The following is a 26,500-nucleotide window of genomic DNA, read 5'->3' as shown; positions in this document are numbered from 1 at the left end:
TGGTGAGAGATCTGGAGAGATTAGGTGGTTTTGGTTATCATCTGCATAGTGATGATTCTGTTAATAGTTAATAGTTTTCCCAAAAAATTGGTTGCTTCAGATTGCAAAGGTTCCTTGTGGGCTATATGTTCTAGTAACACAGCAGTATTGACCTGGGGTCAGAGGGTTGTGCAAATGTAGAAAGTGAGCATATGTGTAATATCCCGCTGTGCGAGCTATTACATTAGACAGAGGTACAGGTTGAGTCTCCCATATCCGTTATTCCAAAAACCAAAATATTCCAAAAACCGGAATATTTAGGTGCATATGTGACGTCATGACGTCACTAGTATCAGCGGCCAATGACTAGTGACGTGGGCGTGGTCCACACGCCAGGCCACCCCCCCGCATCACCCGCCGGACCCCCAGTGGCAGCTGCCGGACCCCTCGTTACAGCTGCAGCACCCGCCGGACCCCTCGTGACAGCTGCAGCACGCGCCGGACCCTTCCTCCTTACCTGCTGGACCCTTCCGCCTCAGTCGCCGGACCCCTCACGACACCCGCCGGATCCCTGTAGCACCTGCTGGACCACCGCAAAAACCCCGCCGGACCCCTGTATCACCCGCAGCACACGCCGGGGCCTCCCGTGACACCCGCCGGGCCCCCCCCCCCAGGTATTCCGAAAACCGGAATATACCGAAATGCTCGTGGTCCCGAGCATTTCGGATATGGGAGACTCAACCTGTATTACATTTGATGCAGTGCATTGCACTACACAGCATGTCATTGCACAGGCAGGTCACTATCCCCAGCAGCCTCTGCAAGCACATCAAGAGGGCAGGAGGAGGTCACATGATCTATGTCAGGTGGTAAGGCCAGTGACAGTTGAAGCCTGTTGGAGTGCAGCTGTGAGAGAGACTGAGCTGCGCTGGTAGGGTCCCCTGTCACCGGCATGCTGATGAGGTAGATTGGCTCTGTCAGGGAGGAGCTACTAGTGACCATCCCCTTTATCTTGCCTGATCCTGGAGTGTGGGACACCCATATAAGAGACCAGGTGGTGCTGGGTTAGGACTGCCCAGATCACTGAGATCCCGTCCAGTGCTGAACTGGCTCAGCTGGAGCAGACAGCAGGAGAGAATGTCAGTAACGTGACTGAGAGTCACCACACGCCTGCAGAGCCCCTACACAGGAATACCCTCATACATAGCCAGGATCCCCTCACCAGCTTCATCAGCAGCTGTTATACTGTTCTCTAATGACAGGGAAATCTTGCAGCAGTATTAGACCTATTTATTTATGAGACATTACACTGAGCCAGTGCAAATATGAAATAAATTAATACCCAGTGGTTACTAAAAACCACACTGTACTCAAAGGAGCAGTGGAAGAGGTAAAGACAGTACAATACCATACAGTTACACATTCCTCGCCTCATCCCTTGTATGTAGTAAGCCAAGCATAGAACCATCATCCCTCCATGAAACCATTAGGATACAAAATCCCTTATACTGGTTGATTGAGACTTCACCAAGGATATTGCGTCTCTCATTAACCCCTCACCCAACTGCTGTACCAATTCCATGTGACTGGCATCAGTACCCCTTGGAGTGCGTGCACCAACCTCAGCTGCAATGTTAATAGAAAATTTCCGGGCTAGATTTAAACCACATATATAGATTTGATATGTGAAATGATAAAGTATAGGCCTTAAGAGTACTGTATATGGTAAGCTGGTTAACTGATAATAATGTAGACCGATAAATGCTACTGAGTAGATGTTAAGTTGTATGTGTTTTATCTTGTTATATGGTAATATTACTGTGTATCTTGGAAAAGTTAATTGGTACCTTTGACCTTTTGGCCAAAGTGACAAATTTAATAGTGACATCCCAATTTCATACTAACTGGAATAAAAATATTATTGATCTCCTTCCTTACTGTGTTATTTACTATGTAAGGGGTGGGAACTCTGCCTCTCTGCTGTGTGGTGAAATAAATAAAATAACCTTATGGAGAGGCCCACTTGGAAGATTCAGCAGGTGAACAACAGGGTTGTTACATATGTAGGTTTTATGTGACTGTGTAGAGGTGATGTAATTGGGTAGAAAGGATGCTATTTGGGTGGTTCAGTAATTTGATAAGTTTATCTGCAGAGGTGTGTTTTCAGGGAATGCATGAAGGCTTAAAGAAAGTCTGTTGTGCAAAGGAGGGCATTCCGCAGAGTGGGTGTTGCTTGAAAAATGTCCTGTAATCGTGAATGAGAGCATGTAATGTGCGTGGATGAGAGATGTAGAGCAGAAGTGTTTAGTTGGGAGAGAGTTTGAGATGAGCGATGTAGGTGTACTTTTGTTGATGGCCTTTAAGCAGAAGTATTTTATAATCCATATGATACAGGCAATCAATGTAGGCAGTAACCTACAGAGCGGAGTAGCAGTAGAAGAATGTTTTGTGAGGAAGATCAATTGCTGCTGCTTTCAAAATAGATTGTTGCAATAATGCTGGAGATAATGGGGTGAATTCAATTCAAATTTTCAATTCAAATGATGGATGCGGTGTGCCTTTCGGGAATGGACCATTGTGTACTCCTACATTACAGATAGTTTTCATTGATTTGCAGATCGTTTTCAGCAAATAACAGATCTGAGAATCTTGAAAGGCTGAACATTTTCCTAGTAATACTTATCAAATTGGCTGACTGTTACCATATACTAGCAATTTTCAGCCACAATTGGTCAGTGAAAGCCAACATGACAAGCTCATTTATTGATTCCAATCACTTTTTGGTTGGAATCTGCAATCTGTGAACACCGTACATGGCAGATATATTTAAACAGTCATCTGCAAAATGTGCATTGTCCCAGTTGATTGCTGATGTATAGGCCCCATGACACCTAAGCAGCTAGCCTGATGGGTAGTGTTTATTGTCGTGTCGTCAATAGAAATAGTGATGTTAGGTTAGTAATTACTGTTGGTTGGTGGGAATATTACCTGTTTTTAAAAGGAGTTTGAGGTGGCCCAGAGGACATTCAGTAACATGGACTTTCAGAGGTGGTTGAGCGATCCTGAGAGGATAGTAAAAATTGGGTGTCCTTCGCATTGTGATACTTCTGCTATATATATATATATATATATATGTCAGGTGCATAAATATTGGGACATTTGACAGAATTTTCATATTTTGGCCTCTATTCACCATCACCTGATTTGGATGTAATTACCCTCAAATTAAATCTGAAAGTCTGCAGTTAAAGCACATCTTGTGTGTTTCATTTCAAAGCCATTGTGGTGGTGAATAGAGGCCAAAATGACAATTCTGTCAATGTCCCAATATTTATGCACCTGATTGTGTGTGTGTGTGTGTGTATATGTATATATATATATATATATATATTATTATCGTTTATTTATATGACGCCACAAGTGTTCCGCAGCGCCTTGCAAGGTACATAACCAAAAAGTGAATTACAGTAAAATAAAATACAATGCATGACAAGGACATGGATAATATACATTCATACATAGGTGGCCATAGCACCCACATAAGCAGCAAAGCATAGGCACCAAGTGTTAGGTGTCCTAGTGGTGAGTAAGAAGTAGATGAACATATAGTAAGGAGAAGCACAAGAGGGTAGAGGGCCCTGCTCGCAAGAGCTTATGTTCTCAAGGGGAGGGGCAGACAGATGGGCATGATACAGATGGGGAAGACAGGGAGGAGGGAGCATGTATTAGCAAGTTAGCATGAGAGCTGGAAAGCATTGATGAAGTAGTGGGTCTTGAGAGCCCGTTTGAAGGATTGTGGAGAGTCTGATGGGGAGAGGGAGAGAGTTCCAGAGGTGGGGAGTGGCACGGGCAAAGTCTTGGAGGTGGGAGTGGGAGGAAGTAATCAGTTAGCATGAGAGGCGGTGTGCATTTGTTGAACGAAGAGGGCGGACAGGAAAGTGAAGGGAAATGAGGTCAGAGATGTAAATTGGAGAGGAGTGTGTGAGGGCTTTGTAAGTGAGTGTGAGAACCTTGAATTGGGCTCTGAAGGGGAAGGGAAGGCAGATGTAGAGCGTTTGGAGAGGAAGATAAGCTGTGCAGCAGCATTAAGGATAGACTGGAGAGGAGCGAGATGGGATTTGGGGAGGCCAGATAGGAGAAGGTTACAGTAATCCAATCTTGAGATGACCAGTGAGTGTATTAACGTCTTAGTAGCATCCTGGGTGAGAAAGGGTCTGATCCTGGAAATATTTTTAAGATGGAAATGACAGGACTGTGAATATATATATCTATATATATATATATATATCTATATATATATGTCTGTTAGAGAGCGCCTAAGTAACTTTTTTATAGTTTTTACCGGAGAATTAAGAAAAGGCCGTTCTGAGTAAACACATCAAAATACTACTATTGAAGTATATAAACGTTCACATATAAAAACCTAGTAGTTTTTGTGGACAAAAAGCTGTTGACACCCTTATAAAAACATAATACAATTTATTACAATAAAAAACATTTTTTACAGTACCAATACAATTTTAGACGGTGCTGATTATAGTCCACATTTGAACATGGACGATTCATCCTTAGGTTTAAAGCATGTATTTGTAGTGGTGTAGTCACCGAATTAGGTTGATCAAAAACACAGTTACCCTTCACAGCAAAATCCTTTTTTTGGTATGTACATTTTTTTAATATAAAAAAATATTTTATTCTACATAAATATGGATGTGGTAGAACTTTTATGGACTATTTATTTAGACCCATTAGGCAGTTGTAAATATTTAGTGGGTCTGTTGTGTCATATGACGTATAAATATGTATAATGTGTATATGAATCTTTTTATGTTCATTTACAAATGTACTTTTATATTATGTATATTTGTCACCCTTGTTATCATTGATATTATTTTGTTTGTTGAAGATTGTACCCCTGAGGAAGTCCCACTCTAGGGATGAAACTCGTAGGGTTAAAGGTGTCGTACCCTTCAGTCCCACGTCCGGTTTCCACCTATGAGCTCACACCCTTTGGGGTGATTGGTGGTGTACATCTACCTCACTAAGACGTTGGTCATCTGACACCATGGTATTCTGATGTAAGAAATTGTTTCTAAATCATTTTTAATAAAAACAAAAGATAAATTCTTGTATCCGTTTCTAATTAGGCCTATCTGCCTTTTTTCTGGGGTGACATTTTTGGTGTGAGGGTATATTTCAGGACATTCTCTCCCATCGTTCCTCCACATCTTATGAGGAAAAAGTTTTTAATGAATAATTTTCCTGGACTGCTTTGACTTTTCCTAAATTGAAACAAGCATAATTTCATACAAAGCTCTGGACTGTTAAAAATTATTTTCAAATTTATAGTTATAATTTTTGATTAGCACCCTCGAGTTCTTTATTGTATGTATGTATGTGTGTGTGTATATGTGTATGTGTGTATGTGTGTGTGTGTGTGTATATATATATATTATAGTGTGTGTGTATATGTGTGTGTGTGTATATATATATATATATATATATATATATGTATATATATATATATATATATATATATATATATATATTATATTATCTCTCACACACACACACACACACACACACGTACGTACGTAGTTCGGCACTCTTTGTAAAAAAGTTACTTGGCTAGTTGCCTGCACACGATTATTCATGCACCATCCCCATAAGTGTGTCACTCCACGCTTTCAAAGCAAATCACACTGTAGGCAAAGCTTTGCCTACAGTGTGATATCCTTTGCCAGCGTGGAGTCCCGCACTTATGGGGATGGTGATATAGATATAGATATATAATCAATAAAATGGTGTAATTCTTCAGATCTGGCACATTTATGATAACCAAAAAGATGGTGTAATAATGAAATACCGCTAATAAAAATGGTGCCAGTTAGCTATTAAAAACCATTGTTATTTATATCAAAAACATTCAGAAAACACAGCTAATGTATTGTATATGCACTTTTTAATGTTAGTTTTATGAGAAACATATGTGAATGGAATCATGTAATATTGGACAATTGGCTGAATAATTGGTACATATAGATTTATATGGACTATAATATAAGCATCATCATGATTGTTGGGTTTGGATGCACCCACTGATGAATTCCTAATTGTGAAGAAAGAGTTTGTGTGGTCTGTAGAGTGACTTAGGTGGAAGTGTTTTTACTGCCATCAAGAATGAGGCTTGGACCTCCTGAGTTTTCAGGTAGTGAAGTTTGGAATCCTAGAAAAAGTGTGTTTCCTATGAGCTGGTTTATGAGGTGAAAAGTGTTTACCGATGTGAGTGTTTGATATTTACAGTAAAGTTGTTCTTAAATACTTCGCATTGTACGCCCCTGTTTCTTGTACTCCATATTACAGATGCAGCCCTTGAGGAAGGGTTGAGGAGAGCTGCACACTAGAGTGAAACTGATGCTGGACTATTTAATGTGGTTACGCATAAGGAGTTTCTGTATATAGTTCGTAGACTTGGGTGCATCCTCCTCAAACATTTTGATTACTAAATATAAATTAGAAAACATAGAGGACACTCAATAATTTCATCCAAGGGGCATATTCAGTTAGACGCAAAAAGTCCCGTACTTTTCGCCGACATCGCTGGTTTTCCATGCGAGAAAGTATCGCGCTCGTCCCTGCTTATCCCCATATTCAATTAGAAATCGGCGAAAACGGGACCCGGCGAGTTCTGACCTGGCGAAAAGTGCTGTCGGATTTGGGAAATCAGCCTGACAGCCACCAAAAGATACACTGACATTGGGGTTCACTATGGATACCCCTGAATAGCCCTGCTGCTAATTAGCATCTTTGCAGAAGTGGTGAAGAATAGCATTTAGCAGTTTTTTTTGCAGAAAATAAGTAGTCCCAGCAAATTTGGGGTACACAAAAATGGGTGCTAGCATATTTTAAAGTTGCTAAAATGAAATTTTACAAAACTTAAAAAATCCACCTGAAAACTTAAAAACACCTGGGGCATACTTGCGGATCCCCCTGGAGTCTATATAGCTAGTTTTTAAATTTCTTAGACCTTTTTTGCCCCCAAAATGAAAGTACTTTTTTGGGGTGATCTAAAGTATTTTTTAAACTTTTTTTTTATTTTTTTTCCGCAGTTTACCTTTGGGGGGACTGTCCCAAAGGTGCAGGGGGGTTTTCCAAAGTTTGCACCCCAAAACCCCAATTTTGCCTTTTTTTTTTTTTTTTGACACCTATTCATAGGCAAAACTTATTTGGCGGTTCCATTGCATTGAGTTTCCACACCGGTGAAAAGCCTCCGGAAATTGAATAAGGAGGAAACTTTTCACATGCCGAAATGATGTCACTCGCGATACTTGATCGCCGTAAATGGCTTTTCGTTGCTAATTGAATATGGCCCCAAGATGTAGAGTGTTTTATTTATATACACCAGTGTTTAAAAAAGCGGTCTGACTTTTTAGTCCCATTATGGAGTTTTTGTCAAGGTTACACAGCATCACAGAAATCACTAAGGGGGAATTCAATTAACTGTGGTACTTTACCGCCGGCTAATTGATCCCCTGGGCTAATTCAGTTAGCCCCAAAGATGGTAATCATTGAAGGCGTGTCCTAATCTCAGGTGCCGGGAATTAGCAGCTCCACCATTTTGTGAGTGACAGCAATCTCACTCTGTGAGAGTTCTGAATCTGCAGTTAACCATATGGTGTGATGGCATACCATATCTGTATTACGCAAGAAACACGTCCATTAAGATCGTAATTTCATTGCTTTTTGAAGTTTGAGTGGCAGAAATTCAATAGGTTTTGTGAAATTTCAGATTCTAGGGCCGTTTTCAATTAGGTGTGAAAAGTCAGTTTCTGCAAAAAATTATCGCGAGTGACATAATTTCGCCTTGCGAAAAGTTTCCTCCGTATTCAATTCCGAAGACTTTTTGCCGGTGCGGAAACTCAATGCAGTGGGACCTGCAAAAAAGTTTTGCCTATGAATAGGTATCGAAAAAAGTGCAGAATTGGGGTTTTGGGGTGCAAAGCTGCCAGAACCCCCCTGCACCCTTAGGACAGTCCCCCAAATGTAAACTGCATCAAAAAAAGTAAAAAGGAAAAAAAAAATCTTTATTACACCCCATAAAAGTACTTTCATTTTGGGGGCGAAAAAGTCCAAAGTTGGGGGACAAACTAAAAAAACTAGCGAAATAGACTCCAGGGGGGTCCCCAAGTATGCCCCAGGTGTTTTAAGTTAGCAGGTGCTTGCCACGGGTGGATTTTTTACGATTTTTGAAACTTCACTTTTTAGCAACTTAAAAATATGCTAGCACCCATTTTCAGGTACCCCAAATTTGCTGGGACTACTTATTTTCACCAAAAACAACTGCTAAATACTATTCTTCACCACTTATGCAAAGATGCTCAATAGCAGCTATTGAGAGCATTTAAGTACCCCAAATACCTTCAGCAGGGCTATTCAGGGGTATCTATTGAACCCCAATGTCAGTGCATCTTTTGGGGGATGTCAGGCTGATTTACCCAAATCTGACAGTACTTTTCGCATGTTACAGTTTCACCGGGTCCCGTTTTTGTTGATTTTGAATTGAATACGGGGAAAAGCGGGCACACGCGTGGCACTTTTTCGCGTTGAAAACCAGCGATATTGGTGAAAAGTCCGGCATGCGAAAAGCATGGGACTTTTCGCCTGGATTTGAATATGTCCCCATGTCTAAGAAGCCTTAATGGGACAGGTGAAACCTTAAGGTTTTTTGTCTATGGAATTTCATTGCTTTTTGTAAAGTTTATTAATTATCAGGGTTTGGAGGAGCAAACTGGGCCACCTGCATGGGAGAAGGGCAACAAAATGGTACATTAGCGCAGGTGGAGGAAGGCCGGCACACAGGAGATGTTTTGGGGAAGCACAGAGAGATACGGCTACGGAAGCGGTCTGCAGGAGTGCGGGGCAGCGGAATGCGGACCAGTGGCAGCAGTGCACAGGGGCATCAGCGGGCGATGGAGGTGCTCACTGGCGCTGGGCATGCATCTGAGAAAATAAGACACATATGCATGGATGAATGAGTGAGATCCATCTATGCATCTGTGTTAAAATTTAAATTTGTGTAAAATAAAACAAACACAACTAGCCCCAGCATTTTCACCGCCGGTCCTGGTTGTGATAATACGGAGGACAAATGACGTAGGGGTCCCCCATATTAAGCAAAACCAGCACCAGGCAAATTAGAACCTGTCCTGGTTGCCAAAATTTGGGGGCCAAATGATGTAGGGGTCCCCCGTATGCAGCGCAACCAGCACTGGGCTCTAAGCCGGTCCTGGTTCTGGAAATACAGGGGGAAAAAAATTAGTAGGGTTCCCCTGTCATTTCCAGAACTAGCACCTGACTTTTTCTAGTGTGGGGCTGATGCCACAGCCAGGGGAGCCCTTTCACCGGGCCCCCCCAGCCGAACCCATCAATACTGACCGCTAGTCAGCCCAGGCTGGGAATCCCTGGGGACCTGCCACAATAAAGGGCTCCCCCTCTCCAGGGCACCCCAGTCCTAGGCTGATAGCCCGAGCTATGCCTGGCACCCATGGGGCAGTGGGTGCCGGGTTGATACTGTAATGTGCTTTAAAAAATAGAAGTATAATATTGTCTTTTGCAGTAGAACTACAGGTCACAGCAAGCCTCCGCCGCATCCTGGTACTTGGAGAACCACAAGTACCAGTATGCGGGACATTTTTTGTTTTTTACTCTTGCTACATTTTTTTGCACGCAGATGCAGGCTTCACGAGCCTGCATTTGCCGCTGACACTGGCTACCTCCCCCCGGGTCCTGCCGCACGATCCGCCTAGGCTGCTAACAGCTACACCGCCGCCTGCTTCCTCCCTCGTGTCTCAGTCGCCGCTTATGCCCGCTACCTCCACCCAGGTCCCGGCCACCGCAAACGCCGGCTTCTTTCCCCTGGCCCCCGCTACCACCCGCAGAGGACAGCAATCTTGCTGCACCCAAGTGAGGCCACGGTGAGTACACCTGCTTGAAGGCACCTATTGATGCTGCGCAAGGAATTGCATCTTCCTATCTCTATAATGGTGCAATTGTGAGGTAATAGTTTAAAAACTGTAACTTTCTCAATTACCTGAACCCCAAAAGGCCCTACCCTGGAACAATAGCTACCTTATACAACAAACCCCAAGTCTAAATTTACCCCCTACCCTGAGTTATGCTTTCCCAAAAATCCTCCACAGAGAACAGCAGAAAGTGGTCCTAACTGTGAGTGTTAGAAAAAACTGATAGTTGGAACTATAGATTACTCCCAAATCCTCATTTTACATTTTTTTGCCCTGAAATTTGGCATGCAGCACAGAGCGACAGCTCTACCCGCCCATGCCAAATTTCAAGCTCGGTACCTCCTATAGCTTTTGAGGTGTAGCCCCTTAAACACCATGCCCCCCCCCCCCCCTCTGGAATTATCTATGGAGATCTCCTTTTTTTTTTTTTTCAATTCAGACTTAACATAATAACACACACACACTAACTAACTAACAAACAAACAAACAAACAAACAAACAAACAAACAAACAAACAAACACACACTCTCAGTGATGGGTCTTCCCAGACTGCACCTCTCCTGAAAGATTAGCATCTTACCATCTTTTACTTAATTTTTTTTTTTTTTCTTTTTTTCTTAAATATATATATTGACTACCAGTGCAAAATTGTCTGATTTTATTTTACTACGGTTTTATTATTCCCCCTATTTCTAGCCTACTTTTACAGTGATATTTTATGGACTATATATTGTTTGCCTGATTAGTTTTTACGAAGTGAAACTCATGTTATATTTTTAACACACTGCTCAGTCATAATTTTACGGGCTTGGGACACCAGAGGTCGCTTTCACCCTATTTTTTGTCTTTAGAGATAGAGATATATATATATATATGCTACACAGACGGTGTAATGGTTAGCTTTACTGCCTCACAGCACCGAGGTCATGGGTTTGATTCCCACCACGACCCTACCTGTGCAGAGTTTGTATATTCTCCCTGTGCTTGTGTGGGTTTCCTCTGTGTGCTCTGGTTTCCTCCCACACTATATACAATATACTGGTAGGTTAATTGGCTCATAACACAAATTAACCCTAGTGTGTATGTGTGTGCGCATGTGATAGGGAATATAGATTGTAAGCTCCAATGGGTCTGATGTGAATGGCCAAATATTCTGTAAAGCGCTGCGGGATATGTGTGTGCTATATAAATAACTGGAGATATATATATATATATATTTCATTGTGTATGAATATATTAATTGGTAGTGTTTTTGTGATGTAGTAATTTAATTTTTTTTTTACCATCAAAATAAATACAGCGTATGCCTTGTCAGGATCTCAATAAATACGCTGTGACAGATTTACTGATTCTGTGTGTGTGTGTGTGTGTGTGTGTATGTGTATATATATATATATATATATATATTGTGTGTGTGTATATATATATATATATATATATATATATATATATATATATATATATATATATATATATATGTCCACGCTCACCAGCCTTATGATTTGTTAACGCTGGGGTGACCAACCCAAAAATGGCCAATCTGGGTCATATCCATAGATGGCAATTGTTGTATTTTTATTGATTTTTTTGAATAAAGTATACTATTTAAGAAGACTGGTGAGTGCACCCTATATATATATATATATATATATATATATATATATATCTCTCTCTCTCTCTCTCTCTCTCTCTCTCTCTCTCTCTCTCTCTCTCTCTCTCTCTCTCTCTCTCTCTCTCTCTCTCATATTTATATATATATATATATATATATATATATATTAGATCAAATGTAAGTAATCATAGATCAGGCTGAAAAATTCCATATAATGAAAATTAGGGGAATCTAATACCGGTATATAAAATAGACAGTACAGGACTACAAAAAAGGACAATATGCGGTGTTACTGTTTTCAGGGTGTTCCAATAATGGTGTACCTTATACCGATGAGCACCTTCTGTATGATGAGGGGTTACTGGTTAAAATAAAAGGTGACACGCTGGTGGCATTTTACTCACCCTTTGAGCAGCATAATCTGCTGTATGTAAACCAGTAAGTGCTCCAAATTGTGAGTACAGCTTGTGCATACAATATCCGTTCATACAGCAGCTGGCTAACATCCTGGCAGTGGTGTCTGCTGTGTCTGAAATTCATGATTACAGCTTGCTTTTAGTTAAGGAGTTCAGAAAAAAAATGCTTATTATATTCTCATTTATATTGCTTCTTGGACCCATACGTTGTTCCATGTTCTTCAGTCCGTTTAGGTGTACCCCAGGCTCCTGTCACACCCCCTACACATTATTGCTGTCATCAAAGCTTTTTTCCTTGTAACAGCGCCCAGCTGTCCCTTTTAGATTACGCATTTTACTTGGAATCAGTGGGTTATTGCACGTTACCAGAGGTTTACCATGCAGGGAAAGGCTGAATTATTAAATACATCCTGGCATTAAACCTAGAGCTTTCTCCACTCTTTCCTGATTGGATATGCTAATTGCGAACTACTGGTCCCTTAAATGGACAAATGTTGCATCTCTCTCAGATCAACAGTTAAGCAATTGTGAGGACATGGGTATAATTACAATGTGAAGGAGTCGCCTACTCCAAGGGATTTAATACCTGACCCGGGCAACATATCCAACGAGAAGGATGGTAGAATTGTAATATTTTCAGTGGAATTTGTCTGTACAACAGTAATGTGAAACCGACATGTTTTGACCCATTTGAAGTTAACTTATTGGCCTGAAGTTTATAGTAATAAGTAGCAGGTTACATTCCACAACTGCTTTAGAGTGTTGATTAACAACAGGGTAGTTTGGTTCCTCTTTTTTACAGCAAGTCTGTAAAAGACTGTTGTAAAACATACTAGTATTAGAGATAATTGTTTTATGTATGTGCTATATTTATATTAAGTGATGGTATGCATTTTAGTATCTGATTTATTCACTCATCTCTCTTTATAGCTGCCTTAATTATTTGTTCTTTCTAGAAATGAAGAAAAGGTGAATATCTTGCACTATGTTATTATGGGAATTTTGTCTTTACTCTGTGCATGATGGTTACAGTTGCCATTTTTTTCCGTAGGTATTGGTATGGACACATGCGTCATTCCCTTAAGACACGGTGGCCTTTCTCTTGTTCAAACTACAGATTACATTTATCCCATTGTAGATGACCCTTATATGATGGTAAGTAGCAATAAACATCTGCTGTGTTCCTATTCAAAGACAATGTAATTATTGTATCAAATTCCTAAAATTAGGGAATATATTAATTTCTTCTTCAGGGTCCATAGGGATCCACAGGGATACCATGGGGATAATGTGGCTGGAGTGATCCAGGCACCAAACAGTTAAGCTTTCAGCTTCTAGTATGCCCCAGATTCTCCTCAACATATACCCCGCCCCTGGCTACAGGCATTCAGTTGTTCGTTTGGTGCGGCAGGATTCAGACGCACCTTTTTAACGGGGACTGCTAAGGCAGTCCCGAGCTTTAATTTTATGTTTTATTTTATTTCTATGTTATAGAGTTAGCAGTGCTGAGCATAACAAGACTCCTGCACTGCGACTCTGTCTACCTCCGCCGGGCTGCAACACCAGTAATGTCTCTGATTTCGGCGGGTCACTGCAGAGTTTGCTAGCGGCAACGCGAGAGCACAGACTGCAACCAGACGCACGGAGATGTCAGGTAAGGCGATTCCTCACTTACGGGGAATCTCGCTCGGCAGTCCTTCCGGCGCTGGAGATGCACCGGAAGCTGCTGCAGTGTAGGCCCAGGGCAGTCCACTCCCTCACTAGATCACTGTGGCCTTATCTGACGCCAGGGATCGGCAGTAGACACTTCTGCTGCCATGAGGCCAGTGTACCCGGCTGGTTGACGCAGCTTAGGGGAGGTAAGCTCTCCCCCGACCCAGACGCAGATCCATCAAAGGTTTTCCCGTGTCTGGGTCGCTCCTCCTAGCCTCCTCATGCATATGAGATGCTCGCAGCCCACTCTCTGTGCTCTGCTGAAGTGGTTTGGTCTCAGGAGGTTTTGGGTAAGTCTACCTGTATACCTCTCTTCTGGGTCAGGTATATAGTGCTCTATATCCTACCAAGATTTGAGTAGTTTATTCAGGGTCCATTGCAACTGAATTACATATGCATTGTATGTTGATACTGCCTTTTATTTCTTTCTTTCAGTTATAACTATCACTGTTTTTTCTCCTCATCCCTCTATTACAAGTGGGTGGGGTTTTCCTTTGTACTTCACATTTACTAGTTATTTGTGAAGGATGTCACATTACATTGCATTGTTACCATTAGACTTGATATGTCGAAAAGTAAAGGGAAACAGGAGGTTGAGGTCCCTGTTGGCAGGTTTGTCCCCTCAGGACTTTATACAGGATTGTTTGTGTGCTGTCTATTATAAAGAACCACCTCACCAGTCCAGTCTACCAGCCCCTGTACAGGAGCAACCTTGGGTGTCCTCCTTGTCTCGGCAGCTAGTAGATCGTTTGGCTACTCCCATGCAGCCTCCCTTAATGGGATACCCACTGCAGTTCCAGCATGCTATGTTTGCTCCTCTTTCTTTCTTTCTTTTTCTTTCTTTCTTTTTCTTTCTTTCTTTCTTTCTTTCTTTCTTTCTTTCTTTCTTTCTTTCTTTCTTTCTTTCTTTCTTTCTTTCTTTCTTTCTTTCTTTCTTTCTTTCTTTCTTTCTTTCTTTCTTTCTTTCTTTCATGTTTATGCCCACTCAAGTCAAAATATGGCTCAGTCGGCTGTTACAAACAGACTGGTAGTCACTAAGACGCCTAAACTGTCTTTCTCTTTTTATCAGTCTGCTCAGCATGTAGGTTCAGATGCATCATCGGAGGAATCGGATAATGCGCTGGGTTCTTCTCCATGGTCTATCTCTGGAGAGGAGAACCATCCTTCTACAGTGGATGTCCCTTCTTTGGTGAGGGCGGTCAAATCAATCCTAAATATTCAGGATGATGAGCCGGCTCCTAGACAGAAGGCTCCAGTGTTTAAACACCAGAAGGTGGTAAAAGCTGAGTTTCCTAAATCTGAGCAGCACGCTCAACTTATGGAAGAGGCATGGAGTAACCCGGATAAACTGTTCCATGTTACGAAAAGATTAGCATCTCTGTAGCCTTTCCCAGCTACTGAATGTTCTAAATGGGAAATCCCTCCTACTGTGGATGCTCATGTGACACATTTAGTCAGGAGTGCTATGTTGCCTATTCCGTCAGCATCTTCTCTTAAAGATTCTACAGATAGAAAAATGTAAACATGTCTTAAAGCAGTATTTTCATTGTCTGGAGCTGTTATTCGGCCGGCTATGGCTGGGGCTTGGGTATCCAAGGCTGTTGTAGAATGGACGGGGGCATTGGAACAGCTGACTTATATCTCCCACATATGCGAATCTTCCTCCTATTTGGGAGAAGCTGCAATAGATACGGAGCTCCTAGCTTCTAAAGCATCGGCAGCCTTGGTTGTGGATTGTAGAGCCCTTTGGTTAAGGTCCTGGAATGCAGATACGGGGTCAAAGAAGGCTCTGGAATCCTTACCTTTTTTGGAAATATACTTTTTAGAGCAGAGTTAGATAAGATAGTGGCTACTCAAGCAGCTTCAAAATCTGCAGGTCTGCCATCAACAGCTACATTAAAGTCTAGGCAGTCGTCTTTTCGGTCCTTTTTGTCCTCAGGGAAGAGCAAAAGGATTGTCTTCCTCCAGGCCGTCTAGTTCTCACAGGACCATCAAGCAGCAAACTGGCCAGCTAGACGTCCAGCCTCTAAGCCGGACGACAAACCCTCTGTCTGATGGGGCAGGCCTCCTCCTTGGGGATCCCATCGTGGGAGACTGTGACTACTTCAATTTGCGGACTACTGGCATCAAACAACAACATATGCCTGGGTCCGAGAAGTGGTTTCTCAGGAGGCATCCTCCCCAGAAGTTTGTTTTTTACAACTCCGCCAATGGAGCCTATCAAGGCCTTAGCCCTACAGGAGGCCATTTACTCCCTGCTGCAGGCAGGGGTGATAATCCCAGTTCCTGTGGTTCAACAAGGAAAGGGTTATTATTTCAATAAATTTTTTGTTTAGAAACCAATGGGTCTCATCAGAAACCAAATGGGAATCAGCATACTGCCTTACCTGGACGACCTTCTGATATTGGCACAATCTCCGGCTATTCTACAACACCATCTCCAGCTGCCCATTGCCTGCCTACAGACGCACGGCTGGATAATCACTTAGAAGAAATATTCTTTGTCTCCAATACAGCGGATAGTACATCTGAGGGCACTTCTGGATTCTCGGGCACAAAGGGTGTTTCTGCCAGTGGACAAGATTGCGGTCCTATCATTGCGAGTATGCAAATTCCTACGCAATCGAAGTGTATCCATTCTATCAGCGATGCAGGTCTTTGGGTCAATGATATCCACATTCCACTCCAGGCCTCTGCAGCAATTGATTCTCTCCCGTTGGAACGGACAGTATCTTCTAATACGGTCCCGGAGGATCATACTCACTCCGGAGGTTCGTCTCTCTCATGGTGGCTCTAAAAGGGTCATCCGGACAAAGGCCGCCCATTCTGGATTCCAAATTGGGTGCTCCTCATCACGGACGCCAGTCTTTCGTGGATGGGGGGCGGTGACAGGTCATCACACCTTTCAGAGAAGATGGACAAATCAGGAAAGTCATCTGCCCATAAACATTCTGGAGATTCGAGCAGTATACAAAGCACTTATCATGGCACAGGACCTGCTCCAGGGCAAGCCGGTCCAGATCCAGTCTGACAACGTGACCACAGTAGCTTATCTCAATCATCAAGGAGTCACCCAAAGTCACGCAGCCATGAGGGAAGTGACAAACGTTCTGATCTGGACAGAGCGTCAACTTCCAGCTATCTTGGCAATAGTCATCCCGGGAATATTCAACTAGGAAGCGGACTTCTTAAATCGTCAGGACATACACGCTGGAGAGTGGGCTCTCCCCAGGGTTTTTTAAACTCCTGATGAACAAATGGGGCCTACCAGACTTACACCTCATGGCCTCAAGTCACAATCACAAGGTCCCCAGTTTCAGGACCAGAGACCTCTCAGCCGCATTTGTGGACGTACTGGCAGTGAGATGGGACTTCAAGCTGGCGTATCTTTTTACTCTGATTTCCTTCCTCCCTATTTTCATGTGAATGAAGAGATTTTGGTTCCAGCTTTTCAGTCTTCAGACCTTACTATAGGTGAAGCCTCCCTGGATGTGGTTCGTGCTCTCCATATCTATGTGGCTCATACTGACTTTTAGAAAATCAGACGTTCTTTTTGTGTTTATATGGTTTTCACAAACGAGGATGGCCAGCTACCAAACAAACTCTGGCTCGATGGTTACATATAACGATCACACAGGCTGATCTCCCTGTCCCAAACACGACAACGGCACTTTCTACCCAGTCTGTGGGACCATCGTAGGCATTCCATCATGGTGCCTCTGATGAACAATTGCGCAAGGCAGCCACGTAGACTTCTGTCCACACCTTTCTTAGGTTCTGTGCCTTTGACACTTATGCCTCTCAGGATGCCTCCTTTGGGCAGCAGGTTCTCCTTTCTGCTGAGGAGCATCCCCACCCTTAGGGGAACTGCTTTAGGACATCACATGGTATCCCTGTGGATCCCTATGGAAGAAGAAGAAGAAAATGAGAGTTATGGTGGACTGACTTTTGTTAACTTCTTTTTTTCTTCGAGGTCAACAGGACATCCACCCTGATGCACCTGGCTGCATTGGGTCATTTTTCTTTCTGTCACAGATTCCCTCTTTTTCTGTGAGTGTTTCTGGTGTATGATTGTTCTTCCTTCTCCTTTTTTCTTTCTCCTGTCTTGGGCTTGTTTACAAAACTGAATGCCTGTGGCCAGGGGCGGGGTATATGTGGAGGAGGACCTGGGGCATCCTGGGAGCTGAAAGCTTAACTGTTTGGTGCCTGGATCACTCCAACCATATTATCCCCATGGTATTCCTGTGGACCGTATGGTTCTCGAAGAAAGAGTTAACAAAGGTAAGTCTACTATAACTCTTATTATTTTATAAGATGAGTTACAGGCAAGCAGAATTTTGTGGGTAAATTAGACACTAACTATATTCAATGGGGATGTAGATACCATCCCGGTGTTCGGGTTGCCGGCGCCGGAATCCCGACAGCAGTAAGAATTCACAGCGCCGGCATCCCGATTGTAAGTATTAGAGTTATGGGCAGGTTGCATAAAATTTTTTAAAAAATTGATTTATTTGATTTAAATAGGATTTTTTTATTTACAATTTTTTTTTTTAAAATGTTTAAAACGTTTACTTAAAAAATATTTTTTTATACAAAATTCTATTTTAAATCCAAAAATATATGATTTAAATCAAATAAATCCATTTAAAAAAAAAAACTATTTTTATGCAACCCTGGTTACGGGTAGGGTTAGGGTTGGGCACTAGGGGGAGGATTACAGTTAGGCTGTGGTGGTGGTGGGGGGGGGGTTAGGGTTAGGCTGTGGGAAAGGTGGGTTAGGGGCAGGGTTAGGCTACTTACCTTTGGACATATGGATTCTGACTGTCTGGGTTCCCGTACTTATTCAAAGCCCTATACTCCCTCAAAGGTGCAGCATTTGTGATGACTAACCATGAAGGGATGTTCTGAATTAAAGGTATTAAAAACAAAGCTTCATGCTCAATGCTTGTTAGGTGACTACAATTCAATCTGATGCTTTACCAATTGGGTGAATTTACTGTTTATTTACTGAAGATAACTATAGCTATCTTCCAAAAACATTATTATTTTTTGTTGCTAGGTTTACTCTTAATATTTGCGTGCTATAACTTGTTTGCTGATTGGCTATGGTTCAATGGAGTGTATTCTGCAGTTGTCCCTAGACAACCCTTCTGTCTATGGAGAGATTTAGTTGAAGCACAGGCAGGTTCACTTGTAGTGTAAAAAAAAATAATTAATGTTAAAAATAATAATTTCATCAGTCCACAGACCTTTGTATTGATTTAAATATTTCAGGCACTTTTGTGATGAGGTTGTAGAAAGTGTTTCCTTGTGACATCTGTTCCATGCACTTGTTGTGGACATTTTTGGGTCTTATATAGACCTACAGAACCCATATATCCCTGCAAATCTGATGAGCTCACGGTCAGTTCTCAGGCATTTTTGTGGGGGTCTTCCAAATGTTCTTAACCTCCATGTCATAATGATGTTTCCGACAGTTGGGGGCGGGGATGGGGGGGGTGTTGGTGAGGGGCATCTGCCTAATGGGTGTCTATCAAAGCAATTCAATTGTTGCTACGATCACACACTAGTATTTTACACACCCAAAAGCACAGGGTTTAGCCGCGTAAAGCAGCTAACCCCGTCTAATGTCCTGTTTTGGGCATCCAAAGGGCCTAAACTAAGGAGTTTTCATAAAAAAATGTTCTCGCAGCTCTGGAAGCTGCGAGAAAAAATTTGACTGCCGTGGCTAATGGGCTTCTGCTAGGAGCAACAATTGAATTCCCCGATAGACGACCAGTAGTTGGATGCCCACGCTAACAACTGAATTCCCCCATTGAAATCAAATATCCATATTGGTTTTTGAGTAGGCCCAACATCATGAGGGCTTAGAAAGATTTGATAGTCCATTTTGGAATTAGCCTTCATTTGGGTTAATTTAAGGCAGGGGTGGGCAAATAGCAGTCCTCCAGCTGTTGTTGAACTACACATCCCAGCATGCCTTGCAAAAGTTTTTGGATGGTCAATTAGCAAAACTGTGGCAGGGCTTGCTGGGATGTCTAGTTCTACAAAAGCTTGGGGGCTGCTTATTGTCCACCCCTAATTTTAAGGTCTAACAAGTGCAATCAAGTTGTGTTTTTTTTTTTTCTGTTTTGTTTTGTTAAACCTTTAAAATACATTTACAAAAGTAGTAATGAGCTGGAAGGAAATGTAAGCATTTGCACATACCAGATTCACTCTTCTTCTTTTTTTATTTATCTATTTATTTTCAAAATCCACTCAGATGTTAAACTAGGCTATTGGTAATTGTGCAGTACAGTGGGCTCAATGCAATTAACTCGCCCCCGCACACGAGGGGGGCGAGTTGCCATTGCAAAGGTATGTACATACCAGCAATGGCATCGGAATCTCCTCCCTCGCAGCCCTATATCACCCTATCCTTATGGGGCTGCAAACAAAAATCCACGAATCCAGTAGTACCGTAAGTGCGACATTTAGCTGCACCTACTTGCACGTGCGGGTAATTGGTTTGAGCCCAGTATGTCATGTGTGAAGAAGCTTCTTTCACTTTGAGATTTGACATATGCAGTTTGACCAGGGTTCCCTAAATCTATCTATTCACTAGGTCCATAAATATTTGGTTTATTTCATTACATGGCGGACATAGACATTTTTAAACCCCAAATGGGGCTTTTGTCAATTAATATGTTATGTTATAACCCCCCCCAAAGTGCCTAAACCCAACCCCCCCGTCCCCGAAGCCTAAACCTAATTCTCCTGGGGGGGGGGGGGGGTGCCTAACCATAACCTCCCCCTGGGGTGCCTAACCCCCCTTCCCCTAGCCTAAACCTAACTCTCCCAGGGAGGTGCCTAACCCAAAGTCATCCTGGGAGCCCTAAAACCTAACCCTCCAATCCCCCCCTGCGCGGCTTCGTTCACTATGACGGGCGTCTGGATTCCGGCGTAGGTCTAATGACAGGGATTTGACAGTTGGGAAGCCGGCGGACGGTATTTCGACCGTCGGCTACCTGTCTGCATCCCATTACCAGCTTACTTGCAACATCCCACAGTATAGTAAAACTGAACACACTTCTGTGCATCTGCCTTAATTGCTGGTATGCAATGAACTAAAATATTTCCTATGGATTTGGGGAGTGCCTTTCTATTTTTCTATACATATGTATGTACGTACGTATGTATGTATGTACGTACGTACGTACATACATACATACAGTTGTTGCTAGTAGAACTATAGGTATTGATTCATGGTTTGAATAAATGATTTATTTAAACTTTCAACCCATATTTAATTTTCCAATACAGATGCTTTGTTAATAAAGAACTGCTAGAGTGCTTTTCTTAACTATCAAGATTGCTTTTTAGAATGTATTCACTTATCTGCAGCATGCTCGAAAAGTAACAGTAGAAAAGAGAATATTGTAATTGAGCCACTATGCCTAACATTGTTTTCTTTTCTAGGGAAGGATAGCCTGTGCAAATGTGTTAAGTGACCTGTATGCAATGGGTGTAACTGAATGTGACAACATGCTGATGCTTCTTGGTGTCAGTAACAAACTGACTGATCGGGTAGGTACTGTTACATTTGCCACATAGACCAACTCATGCAGTTTAACTAAGCTGATTAAGCACAGTTCACAGTGGATACCCACTTGTTTACCTGGTTTTATAATTCAAAACCAAAACAAAAATAGCCTTTTATATTCTAAATACCATAAGGATAGCTGCTGTAAATGGGGTTGGCCCATATCTCTTGTACGGTAATGTGAATCTGCCCTTAATGACTGCACAATAAACTCACTAATTTCTACTCTACATTACTTTTTAATTGAACCATGATATTCCAAAAATAGTGGCTAAAGAAATATATATTGGAAACACCTGTTAAAATGTTTTGATTTTCTCCACCAATGCATCATGTACCAAGTATTCTTTATGAAAAGCAATTGATTTTTCAGCACATGCTCTTGTGGAATGAATGCTAATGTTGTTTGCATTATCGTGTTTTGTTGAAATAAGTCTCGTTGTTCACTTTGGGACATTTGATACAGCTTGTTTTAAGTAATAAAAAAAATTGAAAGCAGGACAGCTTCAGTAAAGCACACTCCTCGCTCAGTTAGCCATATATATAGAGGGTAATATCTTTCCGGCACGATAGGATTATAAATGTATTGAGAATTTCTTACTTTTCTGATTAAAATTACAGATTTTTATACTTCATTTATCCTAGCACACTAAGTTGACATGTTGGGGTTCATTTACAGTAGGGTGCTGAATTTGCAGCTGAATAAACCATGTTGCTCTACAAAGAGTACATAGAACAAATACTGGCTGCTCTTACAATACTATACTTACTGGTCATCTCTAGTTTTGTATTTTTTCTTCCCTGTGGTACAATTTGTTTCCCTGCTGCAAATTCTAGTAGTTGTATTTGCTTCTAAGACTACATCAGCACGATATGTACTTCCAAGACTGTTCTAAAGTAATAAAATGGCATGTTTGATGACTTTATTTAAGGATTAATGATTTTGCAAGCTGACCCTACTATTTTAGGGCAGGGCTGGACAAATACCAGTCTCTATGGTAACTGAAAAAGTGGCAAGAGGCATGATACACTGGCACTGATATATAACTATTTAAATAGAACTAGCCAGCCTGATTACCTTAGGGCCCTTAAACACACCTGTTTAATATATGACCTTAACTTACACTGCAAGTGCTGCCACATGTGAATAAAAGACCCTTTCTATTAAGTGTTTATTCTTCTTTGTGTTTTGGTCGTCTTTTATGTTTTTTTATGCTGTTTCAGTGCGTTTTTAACATGTCATTACTCTTTTTAAAGAAGTCCATTTCTTTTTAAGGGAGCACATTGTGTACATATCCACAAGGGGATGGGTAGGGGATGCAGGCTTTCGGGACCCCGGCGGTCAAAATCCTGACGCCAGCATCCCGAGAGGGTTAGCGGCTAACCCTCCCTTCCCAGTGCCTAAACCCTACCTCCCTCCCCTCCCTCAGTGCCTATACCTAACCTCTTCCTAACCCTCCCCCTAGTGCCTGACTGCTAACCCCGCTGCTTACCTTCGGGATTCCAGCGGTCGGGTGCCGAAGCTGGGATTCTGACCGCCGGAATCCCATGTTTCCCGATATATTGAACGTATCCCATCCACAAGAGATTGAGAGAGTTGATAAAACATTGTGCGGCATGTTTCCGATTTCTGCCAACAGTATAAATGTGGTTGAAAGATAAATGTAGAATCCCCATTTGAAGTTAATAGGGTATGGAAATAAGTTACTTGTATAAATGGAACGGCACAACATTCTTATTCTTATTTTTATTTCCATTGATAAACGTTCCAGTAGTCTATAGATGTGACCAAATTGGGGATTGCCCATAACTCCACTAAGCATTTCTGTAGTGGTGGTGGAGGGGTGACAGTATTTGGGGTTCTGTGTGGGTAATATTACTGAACTAATCTCAGAACAATAGCCCAATACACTGGGTATAATATGTTGGTCACTTTAGCAGTGTGTAATATATAATTCCATTACTCTGTTGTAGCATGGACCAGGCATCAAGACTGTATGATGATATTTTTTGCCTCCCAGCTTTTGTCTCTAGCTATTTGCTTTAAGGAAATTGTCCAGGTCTGCTTTAGACTATAGGGCTGATTAAGCAGCGTACGCTATTGCAATTACGTACACTGCGATCGCACTGCAATTACAGACGCTCTGAGGAATCCATTGCAGAGTGAGTGACAGGCTGTGGACATTTGGGGGTAGTGAAAGGGCAGTGGCTTCCAAAATGCAGATGTGTCTGTCTGTTTTAACGCTGTTTCCTGTGTGCGACGAGACTTGCAGTTTCTGCGGCTGGTCAGACCTGGTGTAAATGTTGCGTGACGTTCCGATGTGCGTCGATGGTGCCGATGTATATGCAGGAGTGTGAGAGAGCACCGGATGTGAGAAAAGCATCGGTGGGCGTCTCTATGCTGGATGAGCTATAGCATACATTCGCAGCTGCGTACACAGCGATCTTTACTGAAGCAGGCCCTATGTATAGTAGAGCAACTTGTTATGCAGGACCTCATTTATTAAAAATTTTAATTTGTATGTATAAAACTATTGTGTGAGCCAAATGTGCACATGTCCGTAAAATCAGCTTTTTCAGTAATTATTACATTTACCATGACCTTTTTTGAATTATTACTGATCACAACATTTTAATAGAGCCAGACATGAAGGGACAAAGGGCCTGATTCGGAGAAGGACGCTAATGCGATCACAGCTGCAATTTCGCACGCAAAGCAGCATTGAAAATATGCTAATGTCTGCAAAGATCAGCTGAGCATAAAGACGCCCACTGCTGCCTTCTTATATGCATGTGATGATTTGATAGATTTCTATGGGGGATGAGATGCTATGGGGGTTGTTGTGGCTGCTGTCAGAAATGGAGGGACTGCAGTAGATATTGGAGATATTTACTGGGTTCCCTCCAGTATTTCCGGGTATCCCCTGAAAACGGGTGTTTCTGGGGAATATGCTGCAAATATTTAATGATAAATTAGCCCCATAGATATGGTCCTGCTTCAGTGTGTGTGTTAATTTGATAGCGCGCCAATCTCTTTTCAGCTGCAATTAACTGAAATGTACAATAAGGAAAGAGTACTGCATATCCCAACATAGACAATGAATAGGACAATGCCTGTCATGTCACTTTATAGTTTTGTATTATTTTTAATAATTTGCATATATTTTAATTTTGTATCATAGGAAAGAGACAAGGTGATGCCTCTTATCATTCAGGGCTTCAAGGATGCTGCAGAAGAAGCAGGGACTTCAGTTACAGGAGGCCAGACCGTATTAAACCCTTGGGTAGTTCTAGGAGGAGTTGCCACAACGGTCTGTCAACCTAATGAATTTATCATGTGAGTTACTGAATGAATTGCATTACTATAGAGCAGTGATTTTTAACCTATTCAACTCGAGGCACACTACACAAGATTTTAAAATTGCCAAGGCACACTATCCAGCTATGCGGCGTGCATGACCACTGAAAAAACATAAACATTGGCTCCCACATAAAAATATAGACACATATTGGCCTCACAGGAATAAAACACACTACATTGGCCTCCACAGGAATAAAACACATTACAGTACAAGTGCGCTGCGCTGACTGTCGCGGGACACTTGACAACCGCTCGCGGCACACTAGTGTGCCATGGCACAGTGGTTGAAAAACACTGCTATAGAGGAATAAAACTCAACTTATGGTATATAGCTTTCATAAAGGATAGCTCCACACACATTATAGTGTAGATTTAGGTTGAATATCATAAATAAAATCCCATTCCTATAAAGTTAATTAGCTTGGATGTTCTGTACATGCTATACTGTGAATGTCTCCTGGCCACTCCTGCTTGCTCCACTGCTTTAACTGCTGCCTATTGCTGTGGGATATAAAATATAATATATAATGTCTGTGTTTTTATATATGTACTAGCTGATGTACCTGGTTTCACCCAGGTAGACCTTGGATATTTACCGTTTCCATCTCACCAGTCCAATAACACATTAATCATAGAAACATAGAATTTGACGGCAGATAAGAACCACTTGGCCCATCTAGTCTGTCCTTCACTTCTATAATAATGCATCCCCTCCCTCACTGCTATAGAAAGACACTACCCTCCCTCACCTGTGTACTAACATATTCCCCTCCCCACCTGTATAGAAATACAATCCCTTTTTCACCCCTGTAGTAACTTATTCCCCTCCCTCACTTCTGGAGTAACACATTACCCTTGCTCACCCCTGTAGTAACACATTCCCCTCCATATCCCGTATTATAACATATTCTCCCCCCCCCCCCCCCCGTAGGAACATATTTGACATTCCCCTTCACTCCTTCACCTGTGTAGTAACACATTCCCCTCCCATACCTGTGTAGTAACACATTCCCCTCCCTCACCTCTATAGTAGCACATTTCCTTCCCTCACTATTCAAATAGAGGAGCCACACCAACTGTCAGTGATGTTTGGCAGCACTTGGGATGACAGTTGGTGTTTGAATATGAACTGTGCTGCAGCCACGATGAGACAGTCAATCAGGACACTGCACAGGGGGAGGAAACATTTTAGCCCTTTTCACCCCCTTAGGAGTCGAATTTCGAAATATCCGTTTTTAGTGGGCACCTACGTCATGGAAGGAATATTCTCCAAGATTTTCATGTTTCTAGGTCAAGGGATTTAGACCTGACTATAGTGAGTCAGTCAGGGCATTTGATTGTATGTATGTATGTGCAGCCATGGCCAAAAGTGTTGAGAATGACACAAGTATTGGTTTTAACAAAGTTTGCTGCTTCAGTGTTTGACCTTTTTGTCAGATGTTACTATGGAATACTGACGTAAAATTATAAGCATTTCATAAGTGTCAAAGGCTTTTATTGACAATTACATTAAGTTTATGTAAAGAGTCAATATTTGTAGTGTTGACCCTTCTTTTTCAAGACCTCTGCAATTCACCCTGGCATGTTTTCAAACAACTTCTGGGCCACATACTGACTGATGGCCACCCATTCTTGCCTAATCAGTGCTTGGAGTTTGTCAGAATTTGTGGGTTTTTGTTTGTCCACCCACCTCTTGAGGATTGACCACAAGTTTTCAATGGGATTAAGGTGTGGGGAGTTTCCTGGCCATGCACCCAAAATTTCAATGTTTTGTTCCCCGAGCCACTTAGTTATCACTTTTGTCTTATAGCAAGG

The 26,500-nt window shown here is 42.0% G+C and overlaps 1 protein-coding gene across 4 annotated transcripts in view; it reads left to right on the top strand.

Annotated features, from left to right (window-relative positions):
- SEPHS1 (selenophosphate synthetase 1) overlaps window positions 1–26,500 on the top strand; it is a 134,659-nt gene that overhangs the window by 37,505 nt on the left and 70,654 nt on the right. For all 4 annotated transcript variants that reach the window (XM_088468918.1, XM_088468920.1, XM_088468919.1 and 1 more), the window contains exons 3-5: window positions 13,081–13,184; window positions 21,201–21,308; window positions 24,507–24,661. In XM_088468918.1, the coding sequence (XP_088325044.1) occupies window positions 13,081–13,184; window positions 21,201–21,308; window positions 24,507–24,661 (367 nt within the window). The remainder of the gene's footprint in view (window positions 1–13,080; window positions 13,185–21,200; window positions 21,309–24,506; window positions 24,662–26,500) is intronic.

This window comes from Taudactylus pleione, unplaced genomic scaffold (assembly GCF_031769625.1).
Source record: "Taudactylus pleione unplaced genomic scaffold, aTauple2 ptg000086l, whole genome shotgun sequence".
In the NCBI taxonomy this organism is placed as follows: Eukaryota; Metazoa; Chordata; class Amphibia; order Anura; family Myobatrachidae; genus Taudactylus; species Taudactylus pleione.
Note: the sequence above shows the minus strand (reverse complement) of the source record. Positions and strands in the feature narration are given on the sequence as shown.